At 51.1% G+C, this 8421-nt stretch overlaps 6 protein-coding genes across 6 annotated transcripts; 3 read left to right on the top strand and 3 right to left on the bottom strand.

Moving 5' to 3' along the window:
• Positions 1-339: 339 nt before the first annotated feature.
• On the top strand, positions 340-2011 carry MYCFIDRAFT_178864 (uncharacterized protein; the record flags this gene model as incomplete). Its single annotated transcript, XM_007932853.1, has 8 exons — positions 340-357; positions 394-453; positions 520-581; positions 614-662; positions 692-812; positions 922-1756; positions 1795-1841; positions 1896-2011. 8 exons carry the CDS (start codon positions 340-342, stop codon positions 2009-2011), a joined length of 1308 nt encoding a protein of 435 aa, XP_007931044.1.
• Positions 2002-2961, bottom strand: MYCFIDRAFT_89396 (uncharacterized protein). Its single transcript, XM_007932852.1, has 2 exons — positions 2407-2961; positions 2002-2350 (listed from the first exon to the last, which is right to left on the bottom strand). The coding sequence occupies exons 1-2, from the start codon at positions 2873-2875 to the stop codon at positions 2232-2234; spliced, it is 588 nt and encodes a 195-aa protein (XP_007931043.1). The 5' UTR covers positions 2876-2961; the 3' UTR covers positions 2002-2231.
• Positions 2962-3895: 934 nt separating this feature from the next.
• Positions 3896-4445, bottom strand: MYCFIDRAFT_7602 (uncharacterized protein; the record flags this gene model as incomplete). The annotated part of the gene is made up of 2 exons (XM_007932281.1): positions 3896-3963; positions 4040-4445. Coding segments are annotated over 2 exons (474 nt in total), but the record flags the coding sequence as incomplete, so codon positions are not given.
• A 525-nt stretch (positions 4446-4970) lies between these two features.
• MYCFIDRAFT_61360 (uncharacterized protein) lies at positions 4971-6683 on the top strand (the record flags this gene model as incomplete). The annotated part of the gene is made up of 2 exons (XM_007932429.1): positions 4971-5949; positions 6001-6683. The coding sequence occupies 2 exons, from the start codon at positions 4971-4973 to the stop codon at positions 6111-6113; spliced, it is 1092 nt and encodes a 363-aa protein (XP_007930620.1). The 3' UTR covers positions 6114-6683.
• MYCFIDRAFT_212469 (uncharacterized protein) lies at positions 5830-6683 on the top strand. Its single transcript, XM_007932851.1, has 2 exons — positions 5830-5949; positions 6001-6683. Exon 2 carries the CDS (start codon positions 6219-6221, stop codon positions 6567-6569), a length of 351 nt encoding a protein of 116 aa, XP_007931042.1. The 5' UTR covers positions 5830-5949; positions 6001-6218; the 3' UTR covers positions 6570-6683.
• Positions 6016-7614, bottom strand: MYCFIDRAFT_216750 (uncharacterized protein). The gene is made up of 2 exons (XM_007932850.1): positions 7183-7614; positions 6016-7120 (listed from the first exon to the last, which is right to left on the bottom strand). Exons 1-2 carry the CDS (start codon positions 7540-7542, stop codon positions 6731-6733), a joined length of 750 nt encoding a protein of 249 aa, XP_007931041.1. The 5' UTR covers positions 7543-7614; the 3' UTR covers positions 6016-6730.
• Positions 7615-8421: the final 807 nt, after the last annotated feature.

Genomic DNA, 8421 nt, shown 5'->3' with positions numbered 1-8421 from the left:
AACACACTGCCTGTGTCACGCTTAAATAGTGCCTCTGCCTGCTGCCTCTGAGTCTACGGTTCTATCTGCCCATAATGGCTGCCCATACTCAGATGGGTCATGCTACCTGCGGTGGCCAGTAGATGAGGTGTACTCAGTCGCGGATGATGTGGATCTCTCTGCAGTCACCCGTTCCTTCGCCGTCGTGCATAGCATCTACATCGATGTCGCCATTGGCAACTATGGCCATAACATGCCGGCCATGTTCGATGATGGAGCTGAGTCTCTTATCATGAGCCATTATACAGCAAAGATCCTGAAGCTGTAAGCAAGGCACCGGCTTCGTAGACTGTAACAAACATGGCGTTCTTGGCTCGTGTCGGAGATATTAGGCGGGTGTATGATGTTTCCCAGCTGAATATTGAGGTATTGAAGCGCGGTACATACCTCAAACCCAATGGAAATTGGTCGATAGTCGCAGCTTCTTCGTAGAAAGGCCTCGGACAAAGGACGTCGAGCACAAAGCAATCTGCAGCGTAGCAAGCATTGTTTCCCATCCAGACGTATATCCTTCCACGTCGTCTAGTCCCAGATAGATCCCCGTGTGCGTGTCGCCTTATCAATATACGTTCAGAATGAAATGGTATATACCCGCTATTGCGACGACATTGACAGCGAACGCAGTTCCCGTCGGTGCGTGAGATGAATGCAGCGCATATACGACCATCGAATGCTTGTCAACATCTTGATTAAGCATTCTTTCACATGGAAAGGATCTCGGCGTTTATATGCTTGTCTCTCTCACATGGATAGGATCTCGGTGACTCAATCTTGTGACAGCGGCCCGTGCACGCTAGAGCCACTAGCGTGATTAAATCGCGATTGCCGACCACAAAACCCTTTTCTCGACTTCAACTACCTGAACAACTTTAAAAACACCAGCGCTTCCGACTACAAAACCCTTCCCTCAACTTCAACCAACTGAACAACTCCAACAGCACCAGCGCATCATGGCAGCAACTACACAGCCTATATCGGCCGCGACTCGAGTCTTCACAACACCCGAACTCCTCGAAGCCATCCTCCTCGAAGTCCAAGCAATAGAATGCCCCCGATCGTGGGAATCTCTCAAAGACTGGTTCACCCCGACGTGGCAAGCAAGAGATGTCCTTCTGTCTCAGCGAGTCAGCAGAGCCTTCCGATCCTGCATTTCGGGCTCACCGGAGATCCAGCGCCGTCTCGGTTTCAGACCGGAAAGAATTCAAGATGATAAGCGCGGAGAAACGAAGCAGAACGGCCGAGTTTGGGCATTTGATCGATTCGTATGGCAGTTTGAAGGGAATGCAAGAGTACATCTCTGCAAGAAGAGTTTCTCCGACGAAGTTCCATACCCAATGATCTGGTTCGAGAGGCCACGCTACCCACACGTCCTCGAAGGTGCACCAAAAGACAGCCCGGCTTCGTTTCTCAAGATGTACCCTCAGCGCCCGGCACGAGAATGCATTGTTGTTCGAATTTCGAAGTGGGACATGTGGATGATTAGGCGAGCGGGGATTGAGTTGTTCTGTTGGAGTGCCCAAGTCACTGTCAAGTTGCAGCCACTCGGAGGGTTATTCGATCTGGCAGCGAGCTTACAGAAAGCCGCTGATGGGATTGAGCGGGTTGAGGAGGCAGGAAATTGGTGGCAGCGGAATGAGGAGGTTGCTAGAGACTTTGGCATGCCGGAGCCGAGCGAGGTGTTCGATTGGAGGGAATTCTTCACGACGGCGCAGATGGAGTTGATGGTTGGCGAGCCGCGATTTGACGTTCATTGAGTCGAGCTGCGAGGCGAAGGGCCGTGCGTGATCTGGAGGGCGAGAGATGTTGCAAGGAGAGATTTGGGATCGACGACGAGACTGTTTTGGATGCCAAATGAGGTCGGTGGTCGATGGTACCCAGGATATCAGAACTCGGGAAATCTTCAAGCCGGTCGCAGTCTCGAATAGATACTCAGCCTTCGGGGAGGGATGCCAGAAGAGGCCTGCTGTGGTGATCATTACATTACGTCGTTACATTCATGCTAATGCAATGCTGATGCTGAAACCCAAAATTATGTCTTCATGTTCAACGCTCCTTTCTCTACCCCCTTCATACCCGCCACATTGACTGTACAAGACTTATCCAGACTTGCAGAAGAACGCAGCGTCTGCACGTTGTTCCGGCTTGGCAATGATGCCGTGAGCCACATCGGTACCCTCGGCAGTACAGTTCTCCTAGATGTACTGCGGGAGCAAGTCGATATCTGCACAGCTGGCGGGAGCGGGATAGGCGGACGTTGGATAGTACTTGAAGCGGAAGAAAAGTTGCGGGACACCGTGCCACCAGTCGCAGACTATATCCGTGTATTAGTGTTTGTTTGCTACAATGAAACTTCGAAGAAGCACTCACCCAGCCATCCACCAAAGGCATCGCTGGAGCTCCCGGGACTCTTCGGGTCACTGGTCCATTGCAGGCCGGTGCTGTTGATGAAGAAGCCGGAAACGACGGTGTCAGAGCCCTGAACGCCAGCATTCATCTCGACTGGTTGCCAAGCAGCGTAGAAACTCTCACTCTCAACGATCACGAGGCCCCAGGCAAAGGTCGTGCCCAGGTCGAAAAGTTGGTTGTAATACGTGCGATCGCCACTTGTCACATTTGTGGCGTTCAGGAAGCCTTTGCTTGCCGCAGCTCGTGTTTCGTCGAAGACGACATCGTTGAGACCGGCACCGGTGTGGTATGATGACAGCCAGAGATTGTCGTAGCGTGACTTTCCAGACTGGCCTGATTTGAGACAAGTCTTGAGCTGGTATTCTCGGGTTGTGTTCAGAGCGGCAGTGGCAAGGCCTGCAAGTGCCAGAAGGGAAGTGAAGAGCTTCATGGTGGTTCCTGTATTTTGGGTCTGATGCCGCGGTGCGGTCTGGATCCGCAATGTCTTGAGTGAGGTACCTGTTTGCGAGATGCAAGATCTGAGGTGTGAATATGCTGCAGCAAGGCGCTTTCTCGGGCACTATATACTGGTTCTCTGCGGATGGAAACAGCAATCCGGTGCCGTCATCCGGTTACACCTACCACTACGCTGGAATGTGTCTTCTTTGCGCTGAGCCGTAAACTCGGTACGTTGCACGATCTAGCAGGTAGCTCGAACTTATAGGCTAATAATGAGGCAAGCAATGTTCCATCAAAAGACCGAGTCTGGGCTTGGTTGGAGGTGAAGCTGTGCGATGGCGTACATGTGCAAGGGCAAATGCTTGACGCAGCTTGAGGAAGAGCAATCTTCCACCTCTTTCCAGCTTAGCCCGGCTCGTATTCCCACTGCGCGTGATCCTTTAGTCTTGCCCATTCGTGCGAAACTTCAATGAATCCTTTGAGAAAATACGAAGCGCTGTATACCTCAGCTGCAGATCGTTCGTTCAAAGGTCTCTTCATCAGATCAGAAGTGGTAAGCAGATGAGGTCAGAAAGTGGAGTCAGAGGAGTAGTTCTAGCAGGGACCCTTGGAGCCTTTGCCGCGCATGGACTGCAGTGGGAGCCTTGCTCAATTGCACTCTGCAGTCGGCCAGGATTTCCGAACTACGGAGTGCAGTGTCAATACCTTTCGTGCTTCACCATTATTGACACCCCAAAAAGACAGCAGACACGAGGGACCAGCTATGACGGCTCACGACTTTGGACAGATCGGCGACCGGATGACTTTGAGTTGACGCTTCGAGATCAGGAACAGGAAAGCCGAAGATGTATTTGGTTCATGATGTCTTTGGACTGCTGCACGCCTGAAGACCGTTATCAAACCCATTCTTACCACAGCTGCATTTGAGTCTTCTCCTTCTTCGGACACGCCAAAGAACTCAGCATTCAATTCTCAAATTCTTAAACTCCACAGTGAGGTTCTGAGCGGGCTTCCCATTTGTGTAGGTTGGCTTCGCTACATAGACTCCAACCCACATATTGGCATTCTTCTTGCCTCGATCTTCTAAGAAGGCCTGTCGGGAAGATCACTCGTTAGCAAGTGCAGCGGAAAGCCAATGAATTTCTGATTCGGTGACCTACCCAAGTCACTTCCCGCAATGGATACCTCTCGTTTTTAACAACGTTATACGCCCACATCTCTGTAGTATTTCGCTCTACCAGAAAACTCGAAGTCGTCGTCTTCTTGGGTACAACAGGACTCAAGCTCCAGTCCGAGAAAGCATAAGTAGCCACGGTGCCGAGCTGAGGAGCTCCATTCTCGAACTCGATCCCAGTCTTGAGCCATTTCCAAGGCTTCTTACCAGGCCAGACGATGGCAATGCCGCCTTGATCGTATCGAGTCTTCCAGTTGGCACTGATTGTGACAGAAATCCGCCGGAATTCCGACGTCTTGCACACGCGGTAGACGTAGGGTGCTGTGAAGTTGTCTGCGGTCACGTTCGGTCTCCAGATATCTGTGGCTGGCGGTGCTGTCACGGTGAAGGACTTCTCGCCGGTGTGTTTGATTGTTGGGTTGTTTAGTCGTTTCCAGGGGGAGGTTTGCGCGGCAGATGCAGGGAGAGAGAAAGCGGCTGTTGTCAGGAGAATGGAATACAGGAGATGCAACATACTTGCTTCGTCTACCAGGGACTTCGATATCCTGCTTCGTTTCTCGAGACAATTGATTGTATGTGAAGGAGTAAGCAAGGAAAGCGGTGTGGTGGTACGAAGCGGAGAGGCCAAGGATACCTGTTCTACATACCGTACTTGTTGCCGACGGGACGACTCTTGCCGCCGACAGTAGTCGCTTGCCATGCAAAAAGGCGACGCAGCCATCCTGATGATTCTACCGATGAAATACATGCAAAAGGAGATGGTGTCGGACGATCGAAAGGAGTGAGAGGATAGGTCTGATGACGTATTGCTTAGTCACCCTTAAAATCCCGTTTGCACTTTGATGGATCATCGCCAAAGTTTTGTTGGACTGCTTCAATTCTTTCTTTCCCCTACACAACACCTCCTTTCGATATGGGCAGACTGCAGCAGGAGCTGGATGTAGCATGTGCTGCGGTCCAGCACTGTGCAGGCTTGACCAAGGACATCCAGAAGAATACCGTCGGACAGCATGGTCAAATCGCAAAGTCCGACTTCTCACCCGTGACTGTAGGCGACTTCGCCAGCCAAGCCTTGCTCACAGCCGCCATACATGGAGTATTCAAGGACGACAAGTTCCTTGGAGAAGAGTCTGCGGATCAACTACGCCAAAGCCCCCAACTCTTGGAGCAAATATGGCAATTGTGCGAGAAGGCTAAGCCGGCCTTCTCTGCCAGCGATCTTGCTACTCCCGTTTCAAAAGAAGAACTACTTGACTTGATTGACTTGGGCGGTAAGAATGAGAGCAGTAGCAATGGACGAACGTGGGTCTTCGATCCTATCGATGGCACAGCTACCTTCCTCAAAGGACAGCAGTATGCCATCAATTGTGCATTTCTCATCGATGGCAAAGAAGAAATCGGCATTATCGGCTGCCCGAATGTTATTGCCAGCTCCGACACCATCACGGAAACCGAGATCGACAAAGATGGTCTTGGTGTCATGATTTATGCAATCAGAGGCGAAGGAGCATGGGTACGACCGATGCGAAGCGATGGGCAGCTGGCGCCGGCTACCAAGCTTGAACGCCACGGAGACACTGCAAAGTCTGACAGCCTGATCTGGTCTGACTGCAGTACATACACATCTACCATTTCGCTTCTACATCAAAAGCTTGCCGATGAGATCAATACATCATGGCCTGGTACTGACCTGTTTTCGTCTCTGATGAAGTATGCTGCGCTAGGGCTTGGTCGAAGCCATGTTGTGATCAGGATCTTTCGATACGGTAGCTGGAGAAGCAATATGTGGGACCACGCTGGAGGTGTCTTGATCTTTGAAGAGGTGGGCGGGAAGGTCACAGATCTGGAAGGAAAGCCAATCGATTTCACTACCGGTAGAAAGATGGCAAAGAGTGAGCATTGCTAGACAAATCGACTCGTGTGCAGAGACTGACAACTTGCAGATCATGGTCTGGTCTGTGCTCCCTCGAGTGTGCATGCTGATCTGCTGAAGCTGGTACAACGGATAATCAAGGACTACGAGCAATCCAATGGTCCTATTCCGTGGGCAAAATGATAGAGCTCCATGCTACCGCCCACCATTCACGATACGACAGTCTCCGAGAGCTAAGACGAAAGCTTCGCCGATTTCACAAATGATAGATCGTACGCAATCTGACCGATGATAAATTGTACGCAACCTGGATCGTTGGCCGACACCATGAATATGTGGCGGACGATATTGTCCTACAAACCATTACTGTCTACAAGGCAAGGAAGAAGCTGTATACCCACGATTCAGCAGCAATTCTATGTTGATGAGACTCCCGTGCGAGGCGTTCAGATACACTTCATTGACTTGGACAAGCGTCAAGTCACTAAAATAATCTGGGAATTTAATAACGCTGCTGCTTGTTATGCCATTTGCAAAGCCGGCAGTCCAGCTTGTCCTCTGCAATTCAACTTTACCACCGGCAACGATGGGCCCGCTCACGAGACTGCGAACCGTCAGGGACTCAAACGCATCGAGTGAAGCCTACCCTGATACAATTAAAAGAGAAAGAAGAGCGGAACCAGATGCACCATGCACTGCTCTCGAAGGTAGTCTTGTACAATATAGCCGGTTAATTCCTGGCCTTTCTAATTCATCAACTGGTCATTCCCTAAACTCCACAGAAACCCGCCCACCACACATCAACTGTTCTTCTCAATGAACTCAGCATATTCAGGATCCTGAATCTCTACATCCAAATCGCCTTCGCCTTGCGGTTGTTCATACAGCTTCCATGCCTCTTCCGCGATATGCCGAGCTGTAGTAACCTTCGCATCATCTTTGACTTCACCCTCAACAACGATCGCCGCAACATGGACATTCTTCGGCTTGTACTCCTTGTATAACGAATGAACAAGGTTATACTGCGCGGCCTTGACATTGGCCAGACTGAAAAACGCCGGAAAAGGATCTTTGTGTAGTCCACCACTCGTCACCAAAAGTGTAGGTTTCGACTCCGGATCTTTCGCAGCAATCTTCTCAAGCTGTGGCAATGCCCATCCGGCGACCATATACAAGCTCACAACAGCAATCTAACCCGTGAAATGTCAGCCCAATGCAACGAACACATCTTTCGAATCATCTCCCATCTCACCCGATAATCCGTCTCCATATCCACGGCGGAAAACTCAAAAACTTGACTCTTCCCCACCCTCGCCGCATTGTACAACACAGCCTCCAATCTATACCTCGCCAACAACATATCCAAATTCGTCAACGTCTCCCTCACTTTCCCCATATCCGCAAGATCAATCGGTAATCCATCGACACTAGGTTTCACCTCCTTCGCCTCAGCCGCTGCTTGCACGAACTTCACATCTTCGGATAAGCGCGCTTTGTCGCGAGATAACAGGATGATCTTGGAGAAGCCGCCTTCGGCGAAGACGGCGGCGACGTTGCGGCCGATTCCTGGGCCCGAGCCGAAGACCACGAGGGCTTTTTTCACTTCGGCCATGTTGGGAGGGATGGGGGAGATTGGAGTTGTGATATTATGCAAAGGGGACAAGGAATGGAGGGTGGGTGGTACTGTAGTAGCAGTGTGGTTGTTCTGGGACCTGCATAGAATATGTGTGGGGGACCGCGGTGACGTAGTGAGGATTGAGTTTGAGACGAGTCAGAGGTATACCATGAGTCGAGTCGTGGTCTAGATGCCCGATGGAGTGACGATGGCATTGTACGTTGAGGGAGTGAGAGGGTGGAATAATGAGACTGAACTCGCCGGAGTGCATTCAGTTCACGGAGTCTACGTACGACTCATACTGGCACACAGAGATTCAGTCGACGTCCTGTCCTACCACAACACCTGCTTGGGTGCTCTCTTGCTCTGGCCTGTTGCTATTTCCTGGCTCTGACTTCCAGGTACAATGATGCAGCCTGCGCATCGCTACACCACACGCACGAGAGTGGCATTGATCTGAAGTACAGCTCCAAGAGTTTCGTGCCGCCATGCTCTTTTCATGAACTCTCAGGCGCATACCTCCACCCAGTACTTTCATGCTCTTTCTCCCAGGCCTACTGACTCGAAATCCAACGCACAGGCTCGGTGCGCTGCTCAAAGATGCTGCTCGTGAACGCAATTGGCGGCTGGCAGGAATGGTCTCGCGCAATACGCCTTGGGAAGTCGTCCTCGAGGATTCGTCCGGTGTGACATATGGTGGGATGATCCCTGAGCAGTGGGCATGGCGCATTCCATGCGATATCTGGAAGATACAGCATCGTTGTTGTTGTTGTCAACACGCATGGATCAGAAACTGGTCTCCGTGCTTCGGCATTGCCCTATCCAGCATACCGACATCATCAATGCTAGACACTGTCTTCATTCCCCGATCTTCTA

The sequence above is a fragment of the Pseudocercospora fijiensis genome (assembly GCF_000340215.1).
Source record: "Pseudocercospora fijiensis CIRAD86 unplaced genomic scaffold MYCFIscaffold_9, whole genome shotgun sequence".
Classification (NCBI taxonomy): domain Eukaryota; kingdom Fungi; phylum Ascomycota; class Dothideomycetes; order Mycosphaerellales; family Mycosphaerellaceae; genus Pseudocercospora; species Pseudocercospora fijiensis.
Note: the sequence above shows the minus strand (reverse complement) of the source record. Positions and strands in the feature narration are given on the sequence as shown.

Bases quoted from the DNA above. Each gene is read 5' to 3' on its own strand.
- MYCFIDRAFT_89396 (XM_007932852.1), bottom strand. From the start codon at position 2,875: ATGAAGCTCTTCACTTCCCTTCTGGCACTTGCAGGCCTTGCCACTGCC. The intron at 2,351-2,406 runs GTGAGTGCTTCT...ACACGGATATAG, and splicing joins TGCCTTTGGTGGATGGCTGG to TCTGCGACTGGTGGCACGGT.
- MYCFIDRAFT_212469 (XM_007932851.1), top strand. From the start codon at position 6,219: ATGATAAATTGTACGCAACCTGGATCGTTGGCCGACACCATGAATATG.
- MYCFIDRAFT_216750 (XM_007932850.1), bottom strand. From the start codon at position 7,542: ATGGCCGAAGTGAAAAAAGCCCTCGTGGTCTTCGGCTCGGGCCCAGGA. The intron at 7,121-7,182 runs GTGAGATGGGAG...TTCACGGGTTAG, and splicing joins ATATGGAGACGGATTATCGG to ATTGCTGTTGTGAGCTTGTA.